The sequence below is a fragment of the Urtica dioica genome, chromosome 1, assembly GCF_054948205.1.
Source record: "Urtica dioica subsp. dioica isolate 48M chromosome 1, U.dioica_male_clone48M_v1_H2, whole genome shotgun sequence".
NCBI classification, from domain to species: domain Eukaryota; kingdom Viridiplantae; phylum Streptophyta; class Magnoliopsida; order Rosales; family Urticaceae; genus Urtica; species Urtica dioica.
Window position 1 is genome coordinate 6,354,082 of NC_142756.1, and position 19,913 is coordinate 6,373,994.

Genomic DNA, 19,913 nt, shown 5'->3' on the forward strand with positions numbered 1-19,913 from the left:
CGAATTCTATTTTTAATATTTTTAAAAAAATTAATAATTATTATTTGACAATTAATACTATTATTTTTATCTGAAGAGTAATTAAGATTAAACCCAAATAATTATAAATAATAGTAGGATAGATAAATCTTCGCAAATGATAAAAAAAAAATACATGTAAGTTTAAGAAAAAAAACTTTATTGTGCTTCTTAATTACTTATTAAATAGTATTAATTATCACATAGTTAAATTAGAATAAGCTACAATTATGCATAAATTTAAAAAGTAAAAAATGTGAGTATAAATTTGTACAATTAGATAATGAGGTTATTATTTGCAGAAATTTAAAATGGTAGGATATTATTTTGTATAATTGAAAATTGTGGGTATATTTTTGAAAAAAAAACGTAAGGTCATTAATCTGTAATTTACTCCATTTTCATACATGGTTCTGCAAGTGTGTTGCACACTTCGAATTCAACAATTTGCGTGATTAGCCATTTTCTAAAAGAAAAGAACAACAAATGGAGCCAGAAGAAGAAGAAGAAAACCTAGAAACCCTTTTGAAATGGGCTACGGAAAACGGAATTTCCGATTCTCCGCAAACGTACTCCGACCAGAATCTCTCTTCATGTCTCGGCCGCTCTCTCTCCGTTTCATATTTTCCCGACGCCGGCGGGTAAGCCCAAGAAACCCCACTCCTCATTTTCCCTCTCTTTTTATTTATTTATGTAATAAAGTTATCGTCTTTGGTATTATCGCAGAAGGGGTTTGGCAGCCGAGCGTGATCTGAGACGCGGAGAGCTAATTTTAAGAGTGCCAAGATCAGCTCTGTTGACCAGTCAAAGCGCGGCTTCGAAAGACCAGAGGCTTCATCAAGCTCTCACAGCTCACTCTTCTTCTCTCTCTCCAGTTCAGGTGTTCTGTTTTTTCCTCTTTGATTCTCCGTTAGGTGGAAAAAAAATATTAATTACAGTGTCTTTTGCACAGATATTGGCTGTTTGTTTATTGTATGAAATGGGCAAAGGAAGAGGTTCGTTTTGGTACCCGTTTCTGATGAATCTTCCGCCGAGTTACAGCGTTTTTTCGACTTTCGGTGAATTCGAGAAGCGAGCTATGCAAGTTTGGTGATTCTTCGAACACAGCGTTTCGCGTGCTTTTTTTTTGTTTGTTTGTTTATTTTTTATGCGGTTCAAATTATTGTGCGGCTCTTAGGTTGAAGAGGCAGTGTGGGAAGTGGAAAAGGCTGTTTCGAAGGCCAAATCGGAGTGGAAAGAAGCTCGGGCGCTGATGAAAGAGTTGAAGCTTAAGCCCCGGCTTGTGGGGTTTAGGGCTTGGCTTTGGGCTTCTGCAACTGTGAGTTGATATTGTGGAAATTGCGTATGATAGTGTGTATACAAATTTTATCTTCGGTGTTTAAAGTTTCTATCTTGAAAGGATTGACACTTTCATTATACTATTCTTGTAATGTTGATTCTAGCAAGGGTTTAATTTAGTTTGTGTTATTGTGCTGGGTATTATTTACTTTTTTTTTTTTTTTTTTTTTTGTTATCGATTTTTCTGATTTTGATTCCGGTTTTAGATATCCTCGCGGACGTTACATGTACCGTGGGACAAAGCTGGGTGTTTATGCCCCATCGGAGACTTGTTTAATTACGCTGCTCCCGATTCAAATGAGGGTACCGATGATGATGATGCTATGGAGGAGCAGACTGATTCTCATTCGCAAAGGCTCACCGATGGTGGCTTCGAGGAAGATACCGATTCTTATTGCATCTATGCTCGGAGGCATTATAAAAAAGGAGAGCAGGTAATAATAGAAGGATTCTTTGTAAAATTGAATCTCGACATACTATTTAGGATTATAGAGCCCCTAATCCAATCTATCCAGAGAACAATCAATAAAGCCAAGAATAAAATAACGCATATTTATAGTGGTTTACTCTCAATGCATTGAGAGCTATTATCTCTTTGGCGCAATAGATTTCACTGTAACCAAAACCGGTAAATAGAGAGTTTGAGTACATTCCTCGTTTGTTTTATTATTTTGCAGGTACTATTGGCTTATGGAATGTACACTAACTTAGAGCTTCTTGAGCACTATGGATTCATGCTGAATGAAAACCCAAATGAAAAGGTTTTCATTCCATTGGAACCCGAAATGTACTCCTCAAATACATGGCCCAAGGAGTCGATGTATATCCACGGAAACGGGAAGCCTTCGTTTGCCTTACTCTCCGCTTTGCGAATACTGACAACCCCACAAAACCTCCGGAGATCACTCGCCCACCTTGCTTATTCGGGATCCCAACTCTCGCCCGAAAACGAGATACTCGTAGCGAAACGGATCTCCGAGAATTGCAATGCTCTCTTGAAGGGCTTGCCAACATCAAGCGAAGAAGACAGTCTGGTTTTGGATTCTATCGATAAATTACAAGATTCCGAGCTTGGGAAAATGTTGGCGTCTTCTAGTGACGAGATTCGAAGTTTCTTTAGAGCACATTGTCTGAGAGATGGTGACTCGGGGGTTGGACCTCTCTCGAGTGCAAAAGTCAAACTAGCAATGGATAGGTGGAGATTGGCTATTCAGTGGAGGCTTAGATATAAACAGATTCTAATCAATTGCATTTCTTATTGTTCTGAAGTCATCGAGTCGACTCAAAAGACGTTTTTGAACTAATTACGATGTAGTCTAATGGAATTTGGGTTTTATTTATTCAAATTTTTAAGTAAAGCCACTATAAATTTGTGAATTGCTAATAGCAAACTTTTGTGACATCACACGTGGAAAATTTGAGCATTCCACGTATACTTTTTTTTGTGTATTATGTAATAGATTTGTTAAATAACCAAAGTTTATCTAAAATTAGTGAAATATACAAAATGTGCAATAACCAGATTTCAAAAAAAAAAAAAAAAAAATTGACCCTGATTATTTTTTTTTAAGCAATAAATTGCTTAGAATAATCGTCAAAATTTTTAATCTTAGTCTATAAAAATATTTGACAATGTAATTTTGGCTACTTTGCTGAAAGTTCAAAAAATTTGCTATTTTGATAATTAATTAGTTTTATATTGCTATTTTGTATAATTTTTCTATGTGTATTTAGGTATTTATGTCAATTTGGCCATGTTAATAAAAATGTATGGCAATTTAATTATAATTAACCAAAGGTTTTGGTTATATAACAATTGTATTATGTTTAAGGCTATATGAAGTATGAACCCATAAAAAATTAACAAATAAAAATTAAATAAAAGGGCATTGTAGCAAAATAGCCACTTTGAAACTATAGATTTTGTTTTTAGCCTATGTTTCATAACTTTTAGGGAAATAGCCAACTTGTTTAGGTGTCAATAATTAATAGACTAATTTGCCCTTTTACTTAATCAAATGGAAATAATGAATATATTTATATTAAATAATAGGCAATAATAATATAAAATAACAGAAAATTTCAAAATAGTTATACGTGGCACGCTAATCTAGAACGGCTCACCAAGATTGGCGTTACTATTGAGAACCTGTCAACACAGATAATAAACGTAAATTACTGGAAATTATCTCATTCTTGAATGGAAATAAATGGAAATAACTGTAAATAAATCATCTGTAACAACACAGTCTGTACTATTTTTTTAAAAACCAGATCTGAGATCTGGGTTAAAAAAAACTCAGATCTGGTTTCGAAATAAATGGAAATAATTGTAAATAATATACTACAGAAGCTTAATTGTAAGGTGCGCCTCCCCTCGGGGAAGGCCGGGCCCAGGCTGCCCGGGCCTCCATCGCCGCCGCTCGCCTGCCAAACAGTCCCGGCGTCGCCGCCCAGGGCCGACACGACCATCTCAGCGCCCGGCTCGACCTGCGCGACTCCACCCAGGCCACGCGCGCCCCCATCCCAGCGCCCGGCCCGACCTGCGCGACTCCACCCAGGCCGCGCGCGCCCCCAGAGCCGCCTGGGTCTCCTCTGGCGATGCTTCCGGCGCAGACAGCGCCGACGAGGGCCGGCGCACCTTCGCCCGGGCCCGCCTCGCCGAGCACGCCTCCACGCCGGTCGACTCGGCTCTCCCCGGCGCTCCTAGGCCAACGCCACCCGGTGCCGATCTCGCCGGGCGCAGCCACGCTCGGGTTGGAGAGAGAGAGAGAGAGAGAGAGAGAGAGAGAGAGAGAGAGAGAGAGAGAGAGAGAGAGAGAGAACGCCCAGAGTTTTTTTGTGGAGTGACTGGAGAGAGAGAGAGTGAGAGAGAGAGATATATTGAACGTGGATACTAATTCAAAAGAAAAATAACTGCCTAACAATTAACGCACAAAAAAAGGAAAAAAAAAATATGCTAATTAAAAAACTGAGGACAAAAAAGTAAAACATAATTTGCCACCTATTACGTTTGGCTATTTGCCTAAAAAACTCCAAACATAGGCTAGATCCCAAACCTAACGTTTTAGGTGGCCTAGTTGCTTATAAAACTCTAAATAAAAAGTAAAAGAAAAATAAATATAAAGATAAACATAATTATTAAAAAAAAAAATACAGGCTCATCAATAAATGGCTTTTATCCTCTTTGGCTGAGCTACCTCGTCGTTCTCGTCATTCGAGAAATCGGACTGTCATTCTCTAAGCTCGCCTCTGGTTCGCTTTACAAGTCTTATTTGACACATCATCTTAACTCGCCTTCACAAATTGGATTTCCGATTTCTCTTCCACACCTCCAAGCTTTTCTCTCATCGAATTGACCCATGAATTTTTTTTATTATGATCAGTAAACGTCAAAATTCCGTTTCGAAATCGTATCTCTAGTTTCACTCGAGTCTACGTGGAGTCTTAGGGCATGTTTGGTTGCAAAAGATAATGTGAATGAGAATGGGAATAAGAAACGTAACGAGAATGGAATGTAATAACAAAAGTATTCAGTTGTTTGGTTTATTTTTTAAATTGTTATAAAAGTAGAAATAAAATGTATTATGAAGTGACGAAAATGCTCTCCTCTTCCCCAACTCAACTACCTAAAACCAAGAAGATCGGAGAAGCAATGAACCAGAAAAGCGCCGGAGAAGGAGGACGATGCGCCGGTGATGGTTCCACGGAAGAATTTGGCGGTCGCGGCGAGGGGATGGCAAGGCCCGGCGGAGTCGGTTGGTATTCCTTCGTCTGGGGTTTTTTGCTTGGTCATAACAAATATTAGTTAAATTAGAGATAAAGTCAATTTGGGGATAATATTTCATTACCAGATGGAATGACTCATTCATCCCATTTTACAAAGAATCAAATCAATGTAATGGTCATTCTATATAATGATGATTACACCATTTAAAGGTGAACCAAACAAAAGAATGATAAATTTTAAGAATCCATTCCATTCCATTTCTTTAAAAAGTCACCAACCAAACATACTCTTAAGGTGTTATTCGAGTACTAACCTACCATGAATTTTGTCGTGATTATAGTATTAGTTTAATTTTGGTAAAAAATATTCTTAGCTACTAATTTTCTTGTCTATATCCCTAGTACTTATGTTTATATGTAGTTGTACGACTTCCATTTTTTTAAACTCTTTTATCCATGTGGTACTTTTCAATAGTGAACTAAACTCGAGAATTCTCTAGTCCAACTCCAACATACTCCAACGTTTTTGTTTTTGTTTTTGTTTTTGTTTTTATTATACCAACCTTAATATTGGAATGTGACTTTGAGTCTTCTTTACCTTGTGTCTACTGTTAGCACAACATGGTAAAGAAAGAAGCATACAGTTATTTATTTCCTTAGACTAACATACATACATATAGACAACTGATAGTGCGATAATCACGCGTAAAACTCTTACTTTTCAGACGTAAAACCGACGAGTCCTCGGGTGTTTTGATGTTTTTTTAGTGTTTTTTCGATTAGTTACAGGTTCAAAGTAGCAACAGTGTTCAGATTCAATTCCATGGAAGAAGACGCAATTTGGACACAAAACAGGTCGATACGGAGTTCAAAACAAACGGTGAAAATAATTTGTCTACCGTGCGCTGCGAGCCCCACCCCACGCGCTGCGCAGAAGTGTCGATGAGTCCCAGAGTTGTACGCACGCTCCGCAGGGACATTAAAATTCGAGAGTGCGCGCCGCGCGGACTGCAAAACTTGCGCCAAAAAATCACAGAATCTTACGCGCGGAGCGCACATACGCCGAAAACGCTACCCCGTGTCGCGTGCCGTGCGCCTTCGGAAATTTGGAATGGGAAATTGACGTTTTTTAGAAGATCTTGGCCATTGGATCTAATTGAAAGGTTCAGATGACTCCGAAAACAGCCCTTTCAGTTATAAAAACACTTTTTGTAACCTAAATCAAACACTTTTGACTTTTAGTTTTATTTTCTACTTTTGCTTTGGAGCTTTTGGAGAGAAAAGAGATTAGAGAACCGCGTTCATCAATAATCACAGTTTTATTCTTCTTCCTGTAAACTCTTGAACTCCAGTTTTTATTAGAAAAAATTATGTCGTTTGTTTATTTGCTCTTGATTATTTCTCCCTCATTTCTTATGTCTGTCCTTTTCGTCACCATGCACTAAGTCCCTCAAGGGCTATGGTGTAGGGAGTTCATGAATCGGTGATGGATTCCCTTTGATATATTTTTGAATTGTTATTATTCTTACTGCTTTGCTATTGCTTGTGTAAGAATAGCTAACTTAGGCATGATCTTTAATTTCACTTGGTGCTGGAGAAAGGCTAGGTTGTTAGTGTGCTTGATTTGAATTACGGTAATACATTCCTAGGCTAGATATATCTAGGATGTTATCGACTAGTGTGAATACTCTTTTGTTTAATGCTTGCCGTGCTTTTTAGGGATTGAGATCGAGAGATAAAATTCTGGCATAGGTTTAGGTTGCTAGATGCTCGAGATAGATTTAGTGATATAATTAGCGTGAATATGAGTAGTAATGTATGAATAATAATAATCGTGCGTGAATTCCCTTGAATTCGAACCGAAGATTGAACTAGTGAAGCCATAGTCCTGCCTCTCTCTATCCGTTAAACCTGTTACTTTTATTAATTTGTTTATTTAATTGCTTGTTGAAAAGTTTGTGACACCCCTTCCTCAATTCCTCTGGGTTCTCTTTGTATAAGTAAAACTAGAATCTAAATTTAACTAGTCCTCGTGGGATCGACTCGCACTTGCGATTTATTACTATTGCGACCACATGCACTTGCATGTGCGAGGAAATATCGCAACAACTCAATATTAAGTTCTGCATTTGCAGTAATCTATACTGTAATAATTCTATAAGTTACACCATGGGAATAAAATATTATAATGAATTACAATTAATATTACTTGTATAATTTGATTGTCTTATATAAAAACGTGCAAGGAGTGTTATCGTCTTATTTTGGAAAAATATCATATGTCTCTCCAGTTTTTAATCAAAATATTGCGTTTATTCATACAGTTTCTAAAATATCAGAAGTATCCCTTCACATTCCTATTAATATCAATTGTATATTTTAAAACATGTTTACATATCAAAACCCCTTTTTATAAGATTTTGTTGATTTTTTAAACTAAAAGTTGAACTACCAATTTTACCCTCAATGAATTCCCTCCTTTTATACATTCAATTGTTTTTATCGAGGTTAACCCTGTTAAATTAATTTTAAAATCTTAATATGTTAATCTGTTTCCAATTACTCTCAATTAGCAGCTACAATATGAGTACATGTGTTAATGATATAATGAACCATATGATAGGATTTTATTTTGGGTCCATTAGGAAAATAGTCAACTTAAATGTTTGACATTGCTAGCCAACGTTTGATAAATCTTAGGTATATAGCCATTTTCATGTATTTACAGACGTAAATCTGAGATAAATAGTCATTTCCATATATTAGGCCATGTCATTATTTACGGCTATTTACCTAAGATTTACCAAACATTAGTTATTTAATAATGTCAAATGTTTAAGTTGGCTATTTTCTTAATTTTTTGTTTTATTTTTGTTTTTCCATTGGATAATAAAAGAAATTTCTATAGACAAACCTATTTAGATTATTATGTGAAAAGTTAAATGTTGAAGATAATTTTGTACTTAAATATTGAAGATAATATTTATAGTTGTTTTTAAAAAATATAATATTTGTAGTTTCCTTCAAATTTATAAATACTATATGAGTATATTAGTAATTTCATTTTTTGTATGTTGATATTAATTTATAATTTATTTTGTATTTATTTGTCATGAAAACCCCCTAAGCAAGCCTTTTATTTTGTGGTTTACCCGGTTAATTAGATATCAATAAATCGGCCCTAATTATTGTTTGATAAATAAATTAGATATCAATAAAGAAAAATAAATAAATAAATAAATAACATTAGTTAGCATACTTAATTTTCTACACACATTATATACTACATAAAATACAACAAACTTACACTAATAAAAATACAAGTACCTACCAAATAATAATTATACTAATATACACGAAAAAATAGCAAAAAGAGAGTGCAAAGCGTAAAAATACAAGTGCAAGATCAATTTTTTTCATAAACGTAAAAATATGAGTGTAAAACAAATTTTATTTTGTATAAGCGAGAAATTAAATTGAGCAATTGTAGACATGGTGAGATAATATGTTTTACAACTATTATCTAAGTGTTTATGGTCGAATAGTCAGGCCGTTGGTTTATTTCCAAGAGGTCATGAATTCGATTCTCACCAAACATATAAGTACTTATCTAGCAACTGTTAGTGTTTTCAGTTTCCCAAATTTTCTTAGGTCAAGTAAAAAAAACCCCATAAGGTGATATGTCATAGAATGTCAATAGTTGGGAATATGAATCACATGACATGCTAAGCCAAATAAGTATTTTGTAATATTTTGGAATCCAATGCCTACAATATGAGTTTATTTTAACCTTTATACCACTGTTTTTCTTCCCTTTTAAGAGAATATTGGTCATAGCCCATACTCTTTCTCACTTTCCAAAATGAGTTTCACTATGTGAGATGTTTCTTATTTTTCATACTCGAGTTTCAAATTGACATTGATAAATTTGATTTGTTAGCGGCTACTGCAACTGAGATTGATGTATAAGTGGATGCAATTGTTCGTCGCCGTGCAAATAATAATCAGCTTCGTTAATCAAATACAGAATCGATAGATAAAATATTAGGTTGGAGTTAAAAATAGAGAATTTAGTTAAAAGATCGAAGTATTATTGATGTGATACATAATATTTGTTCTGTGAAATTGACACCAAAATAATGTTATGGGTTGCAGTTAATCTAAAAGTGGCTTAAAAAAAGTTAGCTTAAAAAAAGTTTTTTTTTTTTGATAAATGACTCCTCAAATGAATATATTTATAAAATCCAAAATGTTTAGATTATAAGAATATAGCAAAAGAAATTCAAAAAAGCTTCTACATAAAGAAGATGAAAAGTGGATCACAAACAATCATAAATACAAAAAAATAACATGTGAATTACCCCCTCTATATACAGGTAATAAGCCATTATCAAATTACTACACGAATCACGAGTGAAAACGCCGGTGTTCGCCTGTTGCAGATTGCGGGTATAAGAGTCTTTTCCAATTGTGATCTGCACCAAAAGAAAATCATATCTTAGATCCGAGATTCAGATATGAAAAAAAAAATAAACAATCCGATTAAAAATCGCCAATATAAAAGCCATATCTAGTAAACTTGAATTATTGAAACATAATTGAAAAAAAAAAAACATGAGGCATAAAATAAAGAGAAAATGTATCTTCCCCTACGTCGAGAGTCCTCCGTTGGTCAAGACCACCGAAGTCTTCGTGTCTCAGGGGAAGCGATAACGCCGAAGATTGAAAAATCAATTCTTGTTTTTTGGAAGAGAGAGCGCGGTGGCTAAATTATTTTTTATTTTTTCTTTATTTATTTATTTTTTTTAATGACGCCTGAAGTTAACCGGCATATAAGAACATATATAAATTTAACTGCATTTAGAGAAAATTACATGTTTGTATTTAAAATTCTATTTTACTACACAATTTTGCTAACATTTATTAGAATACCAATCCAAGACAGAGAAAAGTGAAACACAAGTTGGATCATTTATACATATATAATTACATAATTTGTTATTCTCCCACTCAATCATCGTTAGGACAATACTCAAATCAATAATTTGATACTATATTCATTGTTCCAATCCATGTACTTGCGTATGATTACTCTTACATAATTGTATCCTATAACCAGTAAGTGACACTCAGACAAAAACCCAGCCTTAGAGCCAAACCAGATTGGAATTAGATGGCTATTGTTTTGGGGAATCAGTGGTATCCGCATTTGGTTGTAGATTTTCCGACTTATTTTTCTTGAAAAGCTTCTTTACCACTTCATCCCAGTTTGTCCTTCCCGGATCGGAGCCCGAGGAGCTTTCCAGGGCATCCTCATCTGCAATACTAATCGAAACTTCGGTTTGTTGATCATCGAGAGGTTCTTCATCTTCATCGCCAGTAAAAGCATGAGGTACGTTCAAACTCACGGCTCTTTCTAGGGCATCCTTGTGCTCTCTTTCAATAGTCTGCAGTCTCTCAAGCTTTTGTACTTTCGGAGGAGTTGTTATGGTCTCGGGACGGATTTCCTTCATCATCTAAAGAGCAAGAAAATCACTTTCAGCTATTAGACAGATTTGGGTTTTGAAAACTAGAGACCCGAGTTCAAGAAATCTGTATTTTTTTTTTCTTTCCAAATACCAACTAGCTCCCATCAAATTCATAAAGCAGCTGTTCGGAGACATAAATCGATTCAGTGGTTTGACTTACTTGTAAAGCTTTTTCTGCTTCCCTTTCTATCCAAAGAAGGCCGTGATCTGATGTGGCATTGCATGACAAGACGATATGTTCGAATCTCCCATCGACAGGAATCGCAGTTCTGACCTCTGGAGGATATCTCCCGCATCTGTGTATCCAAAGAGCATGATTGGTATCTTTGAAATAGTGGTAACATGAGTTCAGCTGCTAAAAAAACTTGTTTATCCAATCATCTGTACTTCTAGGATCTTAAACTACAAATGCACGCGATTAAGTGTGTGAAGCTTCTCGGAGGTGAATGGGATGAAATTCCTATTCTTATTTTATAAAGATGACACGATGTGCCAATAGCGTAGAAAAGGTATCTGATTTTCATCCCACAAATATACATGGTTATGATGAAATGAGAAATAATTATCTATTGATGTCCTATATACCAATCAAGCCAAATGCACCTGAGCTATTTTCTACCTTCAAGTGAGGAAAAACCCAAGACAGTTTTTCCCTCTTACCAATTTCCTCTTTTCTCTTGCCTGATATTGATCAGTAAGTCTTTTCGCAATAATACCACAAGCTCACAATTAATGTGAGAGAGAGAGAGAGAGAGCACAATACTCTCACTTGCAGATTATTTCTTCTCTACATGACTACTCTTTTACTCATCAAGAAGTGGAAAACTAAGGTTAACACTAGGATACTTGGTTCATTATATATCTAATCGTAGACGTCGCATGTCAAATAACACGGCGAACTACTTTTAATAAAGCATACTAAGACCACATTATGGCCATAATAACACCAACTAACAATGGGAAGTACCTTTACGAAAAATCTACAGCATGCTCATATCATATGTATTAATAAAATTATGTAAATAACAGACAGAGCAAAATTCTGGGAATTTTCATTTAAAAAGAACACTTATCATCGTCAACCTCTGGTCCAAATCTTAAAAAGATCAAAGTTTAGTGCTCAGTACCTGCAAAATTTACGCTCCACAATGTGATACATTCTCCCAGGAGCATAAAGTCTCCTTTTATCTCGAAGCTTCCTACCTTCGGGTATAAATGTATCCCTCAAACAGACCAAAAATAGCAAGCACGGCAAGCTGTCCAAACCATCAAGGCCTGAATTAAAAGATATCAATAGTAGAGTAACAGTCCACTCACGCAAATCTAAAACTCGTGTGGTGTTCTTGAGTAGAGGAAATTAGTGAATAAGAGTGCAGCGTATTAACCAGAATATCGACTGGAAAATGTCTTCCAACGGAGTGGCTGTTCTTGGCAGGAAATCATCCTGTGATCATAGCAAGATCGCATCAGATACCATTTCCCTCTACTCAGCCACACTCATTAGAATATTTGTTTTGTTCAAATCGATCGCTTAACAATCTAATCGATATCGATTGACATTTCACCTATATTAAAAAAAATCTACATAATAACAATCTGATCCGGAGAAATAAAGAACATTTGGCACTACAAGTAGCTAGAAACAAATCACAGCACAAGCAAAAAATCTAAGTGAACCGTAATGAATTAAACTTTCAGTCAGTCAATTCAACAAACGCGTAACAATAAATTCGATCTGAACCTTAGTTTTGTTCTATTGGTAATCATATCAAGATCGCATCAGATACCATTTCCCTCTCCTCAGCCACACTCATTAAATCTTTAATTTTGTTAAACTCAATAGCTAAACAATCTAGTCAGTCTTCTTTGTTATTCATTTGACATTTCAGCTATCTCTACATAATATAACAATTTGATCCGGAGAAATAAGAACCATCTTTTGGCACAAGGAAAGAATCTAACTAAAACATAACGAACTGAAATTTCAGTCGGTCAATTCCACAAACACCTAACACACAATCCAATCCCAACCGATTTCAATACCTGCAACACAACGGACTGAATAACATCGGCATACTTAACCGCCAAATTAAGCGACATACACCTCGCCGGAGCCACCGCGTAGCACCGGACAAGGCTCCTCGGGATTCCACCAAGCCTATCGCCATGGTTAACAGCAATGACAGCAAGCAAAGCAGCAACGCCGGAGCCAAGAGAGTGACCGGCAAAGACCATCCGGTACTGGCATCCAGCCTCCGTCCAGAGCCGCCGGAGAAGATCAGACTCCTGGTTGAGCAGCCAAATGGCGGACTTGAGCAGACCGTGATGGACGTAACCTCCGTCGAACATCTGCCTCCCTAGACGGTTGTTGAGGAGGAGCTTGTAATCGCTTTCCTTGACGAGGTTGAGGCCTCGGATCGCGAGGACGATCTCGCGGTTGTCGTGGTCTGCGTAGATCAGGTACGGCGGCGATCGGCCGTCGGCTTGCTCGTAGGTGACGCGCTTGACGACGAAGTCGGGGTTGAGCCGGTAGCCGCCGAGGGGAGGGTAGAGAGGACGCCGGAGATCGGGCTCGTTGACGGCGAGGATGATGCGGCAGAGGCGGGGGATCGGAGAGACTTCGTCGGCGGTGGCGAAGGGCCAGTTTTTGCTGTCGTCGGAGCCGATGTACGTACAGCGCTTCCACGCCCATCGGAGGCAGCCGAGAATCAACACGCATTCCACGCCGCATGAGACTGACATCAGATTTCTGAGGAGTTGAGAGAAGAGTCTTTGGCTTGGCTGTGGATGGAATTGGAAGACTTGATTAGAACAAATTCAATCTGATTGTGATGCCTTTCTCTTTCAGCGAGTTATGATGATGAGTGTTTTCAACTTAGCTTGTTACAGGTACTTCCCAACCAAAAATATAATATTAAAAAATATTTCAAATGAACTTCGTTACAGATAGTCGACTTTTTTTTTTATTTTTTATTAAATATCAAAAATAATTTCGCTGTAAAAGGTAGATTGTCGAATTATATATCGAGATATAGTAAACATTCCGTTTCCAAATGAGAAAATAAGTTCGAATCAACAGCTAACGAAAAAAAAAAGTCGGGGATGGGGAACAAAGAATCCGATAGCCATAGCCGCGTTAACGCTAAAATACGAATAGAATAATTATTTTTTTCTACTGAATTTATAACTAATTTGGTAAAAAATAAAGGAGCCGGGTAAATTCTTAGATTAGTTATGTAATAACTAAAAAATGGTTTTATCCTTACCGAAATTTCGGTTGTCATCAGAACAGAACATTATGGTGTTAAGGCTTCCAGATTTCGGTAAAACTGGAATTGATATTCAACCGAAATTATCTATTTTGATTAAACATTAATTATATGTAAAAAAAAAAAAAGATCTTGATATTATATTGTAACTTTAGAGAGTGAAACGCGTGACATTAATTATCTATCATGAATACTTTGAGTGGGAGCTCTGACCACCAAATGAGCATATCCATGATTACCACGTCATTGAGATGATAGCATTTTGTTGCTCAATGCGTGTTCGTCAGAAAGAGCCATAGAAACTATGATGTCAAAGTCACTTGGCGATCCCATTAGGGTCGATGTGATTAGATTAGATTAGATTAGATCCCATTTAGTTGAAATTTGAATATTCAAAGAAATAATTATGGCATTTGATTTGACAACGAACATGTACGCGTTCTAAAGAAAAAATTTCGGTTAAAAAAAGAATTTTGATTTAAATTTTAATCGAAATTGTTCGGTTAAAATTAACCGTACGGTTAATTTTAACCGAATAAAAATCAATTAACCTAGGTTAATTGAAACACACACTGACACACACAACCACACAGTCACACAGCCACACACACAACAGTGACACAACCACACACACACTAACACACACAGCCACACACACAGCCACACACGCTGACACACTTTAACACACACAGCCACAGCTGCCACACACACAATTGCCCACTTCGGTTAAAACAATTAATTGCAATTAATTGTTCACTTTTTTATTCGGTTAACAATTAACCGTGAGAAACAAAAATCGGTTAAAGGTTAATTGAAGTTAACCGAATCTACCATTTTAACGCGTTCAAGAGCTGTAAGATTCATTGAAATTCGGTGGACAAGTCTTCGTTCCAAGGATGAAACGTCGACAAAAATCACGGTGTTGAGAGTGGAAGCGAATTGAGAGATTGCTTTGATACTAAGATAGAAACGGAATTGTGTTTGGATTGAGTCAGAAAAACCTTCTCTTTTTTATTTCTTATCGAATGAATTAGTTCTTACAATATCATATACAAAAACAAATAAAATATGTTCCATCTCTCCAACTTTCTCTATGTTTTTTTTTAAATAACTTAGCCGATGATGATGTCGTTATAATAAGTTCTTTTTCAATGACATAACTTGTTCGTGAAAATATCGATAGAGGATCTTACTCGAATTAAATCCACAAATGAGCCATAATAATTTTGTTATGAAGCCATGTTTTCAACATCTAATAAATCAACTAATTAATTTTTTCTTGTAAAAAGTAATCATCAACTAATTTGGCCAGAAATAGAAGCTAAGGGCTGATTTTCTCTCCTAAATGTACTATAAACTAATATTGTTTCCAACAAGAGTTTTCTCTTGTGCTTGCAGACTGTAACATACTAAAATTGAACACCTAACAAAACTAACTTTACTGACTAAAGTGAAATAAAATTTATAGGATCTTCTAATAAATCATCAGAGTCGGTCAATTCTAGGACAAACAAACCACTAACCACCAAAAGAAACTTAATAAAAAAATTTCTTGTTTGCATTGCACTGTACCAATCACACTTTCTTGGCTCAACTCACCAGAAATATTTGATAAATTCTTAGAGTACGTCCACCTAAAAACTTGAAAATTTAACTAGCCATGACTAGCATAAATTCCAAAGGCTTCCTATAAAAGGAGTGATAGATTAAGAAGAGTTAATTCGCAAGTAAAAATGATAGGTCTACTAATTATTGCAACTTTGGCTCTCAAAACCATAAGTGTAAACACGGCCTCCGCGGATTCTCTGGTCACATTTGTATTCGGCGATTCGTTGACGGAAGTGGGAAACAACAATTACCTTCAATACTCTCTCGCGAAAGCGAATTTCCCGTGGTACGGGATTGATTACGCTAATCGCCAAGCCACGGGAAGGTTCACTAATGGCAAAACTATTGGTGATATAATATGTAATTCAAAGCCCTTACTATAATAATGTCATTAATTACTTTCCTTCTTGATTTTATATAAATTTGTTCAATTTCAATTTTTTTTGTGGTGATAAATTTGTAGCTTCAAAGCTTGGGATAGCATCGCCGCCGCCGTACCTTTCGATGTCGCTTAACAACGATGCGATTCTTAAGGGGCTCAATTACGCGTCCGGTGGAGCCGGGATTCTCAATGAGACCGGATTATACTTTGTATTATTATTATTATTAATACTTGACTCTCCTTCATTATTTTGTCATTTTTATTTCTTTTCAAGATTTTTAATAGAAGTCTATGTTTTGTGTGCACATTGAGCAGATTCAGAGATTATCTTTTGATGATCAAATACAGAGTTTCTACAAAACAAGACAAGCTATCAAGCAGAAAGTAGGGGTTGAAGCTTCCAAAAAGCTGTGCAATGAAGCCATGTATTTCATTGGAATTGGTATGATACATCTTTAGATTTGAAAGAAAGTATAGTGAAAAATAATAATAATTGGCTGCTCTAATATTTGGTCATTAGGTAGCAATGACTATGTCAACAATTACTTGCAACCCTTTCTGTCAGATGGCCAGCAATACACACATGATGACTTCGTGGAACTCCTAATTTCCACCTTGGATAAGCAGATTTCGGTAAAGTTCATAAGCAATTGTTTTTTTATTAGTTAGTATTGCAATGTTTTTGTGTAAAGTGTTAATCATAAGTTTGATAAAAAAAAAGAAAGTTATTCTCACTCTAGAACTATTTAGCCGGGATTTATGATCCTTTAAAGGACAGAAATCTTCCTTCCGTTAAGGACCGAAAAGGGCGTTCGAACAAACGTGGAAGGGAAATTATGTCTGAACGCCCAACTTTATTGTGTACTAGTGTTAAAATGGCGTCGATGAAAATATAATTTGTTCTTTGGTCTCTATAATTCTTTCTCCTCTACTTTTTTTCATTCACCTTGTATTTTTTTTAATATATCTATAAATCCTATGTTAATAAGAAATAATCGGACTTAAGGTAATAGAGTAACAATTAAAGAAAAATTATACAAGACAGTCATTTTGTAACTAGATGATTATGAAAATTACAGTGTAAAAAGTTGATTAAATCTTTTATATAAACAATTTATCACTTTTAAAAAAATTAATCCGAGAGTCAAAAACTTATTAAAACTTGATATTTGTGTTTTTAATTTTTTTTAGTTATGTTACTTATTTTAAACAAATCTTTACCATTTTATAAATCTATAGATATTAGCCGAAGTTAATTCGCTTTTTTTTTCTTCACTCTATTACTACAAGATTTTTCAAGAATTCGCACCTAACCCCAAATACATATTTTTAGCCATTAGTAACTTATTTTCGAACATTTGACAATCTTTTTGTGTGTGTCTCCCGTAAAAATAGAGGCTTTACGAACTAGATGCAAGAAAGATGGTAATCCACGGTCTTGGTCCGCTGGGTTGCATTCCTTCCCAAAGAGTAAAATCCAAAAAAGGTGAATGCTTGAAGCGAGTGAACCAATGGATTTTGGAGTTCAACTCCAAAACCAAAAAGCTTGTTGCCTCTCTCAACTCAAGGCTTCCAAATGCAACCCTTCATTATGTCGACACTTATCCCGTGGTTTTCGACTTGGTCTCTAATCCAACTACATATGGTAAGCCAAGATATATATCGAGTTTCTAAAAAAAACATAATTAAGATAAGTGTATTAGTGGGTTCCATGGATGTATGTCAATAAATCCAGAATTTGTTGATATAGATGTCGTTAAATCATGGATTTGTTGGCATATAGTGAATTTGTCGACATGCATCGATGGGCCATACATTTGTCATGATTATGCTTTTGATTGATTTTAGGAAAAATCTTCAATGTTACTAATATTCATGTTCAAATTGCTTTTTAAAAATTAACTAATTTATTGGTTAATTATGTTTTGACCCTAAAAATACAAAATCATAGTGAAACAACTATTACCATAGCATTATTTGTCGTTTTATAGTATTTATAACATTATAAACAAATTATTTTAGTATGTATATGTGTTTTTAAGTTGTTAAGGTTTTGAATTTAATATTAAAAGCATAATTTTCTTTCATAAAAGTGTTCCAAAAACAAAGTCAGGGATCACAATAGTAAAATCATAAAATAGTGTAACATGCATTCTACAAAGTATGAAAAAGAAATTATATTGCGTGATTTATATTACCAGGTTTTAAGATTTCCAACAAGTCGTGTTGCAACGTAGACGCGAGCATTGGAGGGCTATGCTTGCCCAACTCAAAAGTGTGCAGCAACCGAAAAGATTACGTATTTTGGGATGCATTTCACCCCTCAGAGGCTGCAAACGAAGTCGTCGCTGAAAAGCTCTTCTCAACATTGTTTGCCAATTCTTCTTCTTTCCACGCCAATTGACCACTCTCACTCATTTGGCTGAAATTAGAAGCTATGGCAACTCTACGTACTTTAGAACCTTGCAGATCTTCATTTCTATAGCTATATGGATGTTAAGAAATAATGGTTTCTGCAACTTATATAGATTAACAGGCTGATGTTTATCGTTACCATAAATATAGTGTGCTTTAAAAGGGTTTTTTTTTTTTTTTTTTTTTTTTTTTTTTTTTGTAGTGATAACGGTGTTTAAATATATTTATAATTTATAATCGTAGAAAATGGAAACAATATATGGGTACTTTAAAGAAAGTTGGAGAAATATGACTAATAAGGTATGAAATTGGTTTTTTGTCCAAACTTATCAAAAATTAGGATAACATGCTCACCAACAAAAGAGTTCGATCCCATGAATATCTCCTAAAGCAACATACACAATTTTATAATAAAGAGTTCGGGACTTTGGGGAGATTTCTTAAAAATTTGATTGAGAGTAAATAAGTTACTAGATGTTTCTAAATGATCTGTACAATAAAATTTATGATCTAGGAAATTTGATGTATATTAACTTTGAAACTCAAAAACCATTGTTTCGTGTTCTACGATGCGGTGTGCTCTGGCCGTGAGCATAGAACAATCTACATGCATTATATGTGTTGGATGTGATTTTATCTATGTGAACGCTAACATGTGATTTTCCTATTTACCCGCGGTATATTTTAAATAGTAAGCAGTAAAATCGGATGCGAGATCTTAATACTTCCAAATTTGTGAAGAGAAATTTCATTTTTTTATATCAAAAAGTAATGAAAATATCTCAATTAGACCCACTACTTAAAAAATATTCAAAATTGGACTTTTGTGTCAATTTTGGACAAAAATACCCTCAATTCAAATATACACCATCTCCCATCTCTTTCACTCTCACTCTCTCACTTTCTCTCTCTAGCTCTCTCCAAAATTCCGACGCCCACTACACCATTCCGACACCAAAGACACAAATCCGACCTCCACCACCTCAAATCCGACGCCCCCACACCAAATCCGACCGAAACCACCACAAATCCGACCTCCACCACACCACTTCAAGGTCTCAAGCTCTCAAAGTGCCGTAACCCAAAATGAATTTCATCGGAATTCGTACATGAATTTCATCCGAAACGGTCGGATTTCATCGGAAATAACGTCAAATTCAGGAAAGTTTAACATATATCTACCAATTTTATTTATTCTACACAAACTATATTACTAAAGCTATAAAAGATGAATGAAGAAGCATACTTACCCATTCTGAAGGAATTCAACCAATTGGATACGCGAAATGATGAGAAAATGAGAGATTTTCAATAAGTATTGAGTGAACTTTTTGTTATTAATAGTGTTATATGGTCTTACAATAGTATTTTCGTCCAAAATTAATACAAAAGTCCAATTTTAGATAATTTTTTAAATAATGGGTCTAATTGAAATATTTCCATTACTTTCGAGCATAAAAAATGAAATTTCACTTTTGTAAATGTGAAGCCCAGACATGTGTTTATATCCTCACTTCCTTCCTTTCTCTATCACTGTTTTAATCTAGTCCCATTCAACTTAATCTTAGGTACACTTCTTGAAGTCACAACTTTAATCCACCACATTTTTGAAGTTGAACCCTTGAT

The 19,913-nt window shown here is 35.3% G+C and overlaps 3 protein-coding genes across 4 annotated transcripts; 2 read left to right on the forward strand and 1 right to left on the reverse strand.

The window, feature by feature from the left end:
* The first annotated feature begins 399 nt into the window (after positions 1-399).
* Positions 400-2,762, forward strand: SDG40 (SET domain group 40). Of its 2 annotated transcripts, XM_089608823.1 has the most exons (6): positions 401-659; positions 745-898; positions 971-1,102; positions 1,196-1,336; positions 1,563-1,790; positions 2,034-2,762. In XM_089608823.1, the coding sequence occupies exons 1-6, from the start codon at positions 505-507 to the stop codon at positions 2,658-2,660; spliced, it is 1,437 nt and encodes a 478-aa protein (XP_089464949.1). In that variant the 5' UTR covers positions 401-504; the 3' UTR covers positions 2,661-2,762. The 2 variants fall into 2 exon arrangements, with proteins under 2 accessions (XP_089464941.1, XP_089464949.1); XM_089608815.1 differs by having other exon boundaries at positions 400-659; positions 745-1,102.
* A 7,226-nt stretch (positions 2,763-9,988) lies between these two features.
* On the reverse strand, positions 9,989-13,532 carry LOC149406795 (alpha/beta-Hydrolases superfamily protein). Its single transcript, XM_089608842.1, has 5 exons — positions 12,657-13,532; positions 11,999-12,057; positions 11,741-11,869; positions 10,774-10,909; positions 9,989-10,601 (listed from the first exon to the last, which is right to left on the reverse strand). The coding sequence occupies exons 1-5, from the start codon at positions 13,353-13,355 to the stop codon at positions 10,263-10,265; spliced, it is 1,362 nt and encodes a 453-aa protein (XP_089464968.1). The 5' UTR covers positions 13,356-13,532; the 3' UTR covers positions 9,989-10,262.
* Positions 13,533-15,615: 2,083 nt separating this feature from the next.
* LOC149406796 (SGNH hydrolase-type esterase superfamily protein) lies at positions 15,616-18,446 on the forward strand. Its single transcript, XM_089627534.1, has 6 exons — positions 15,616-15,850; positions 15,954-16,081; positions 16,188-16,314; positions 16,393-16,505; positions 17,268-17,517; positions 18,074-18,446. Exons 1-6 carry the CDS (start codon positions 15,616-15,618, stop codon positions 18,274-18,276), a joined length of 1,056 nt encoding a protein of 351 aa, XP_089483660.1. The 3' UTR covers positions 18,277-18,446.
* The last annotated feature ends 1,467 nt before the right edge of the window (positions 18,447-19,913 follow it).

Excerpts from the sequence above, each read along its gene's own strand:
- SDG40 (XM_089608815.1), top strand. The coding sequence starts at position 505 with ATGGAGCCAGAAGAAGAAGAAGAAAACCTAGAAACCCTTTTGAAATGG. Across the intron at positions 1,337-1,562 it reads GGCTTTGGGCTTCTGCAACT|ATATCCTCGCGGACGTTACA; the intron begins GTGAGTTGATAT and ends TTCCGGTTTTAG. Across the intron at positions 1,791-2,033 it reads ATTATAAAAAAGGAGAGCAG|GTACTATTGGCTTATGGAAT; the intron begins GTAATAATAGAA and ends ATTATTTTGCAG.
- LOC149406795 (XM_089608842.1), bottom strand. The coding sequence starts at position 13,355 with ATGTCAGTCTCATGCGGCGTGGAATGCGTGTTGATTCTCGGCTGCCTC. Across the intron at positions 11,870-11,998 it reads ATTTTCCAGTCGATATTCTG|CTTGCCGTGCTTGCTATTTT; the intron begins GTTAATACGCTG and ends TGGTTTGGACAG. Across the intron at positions 10,602-10,773 it reads AAGCAGAAAAAGCTTTACAA|ATGATGAAGGAAATCCGTCC; the intron begins GTAAGTCAAACC and ends CTTGCTCTTTAG.
- LOC149406796 (XM_089627534.1), top strand. The coding sequence starts at position 15,616 with ATGATAGGTCTACTAATTATTGCAACTTTGGCTCTCAAAACCATAAGT. Across the intron at positions 15,851-15,953 it reads AACTATTGGTGATATAATAT|CTTCAAAGCTTGGGATAGCA; the intron begins GTAATTCAAAGC and ends ATAAATTTGTAG. Across the intron at positions 17,518-18,073 it reads CTCTAATCCAACTACATATG|GTTTTAAGATTTCCAACAAG; the intron begins GTAAGCCAAGAT and ends TTATATTACCAG.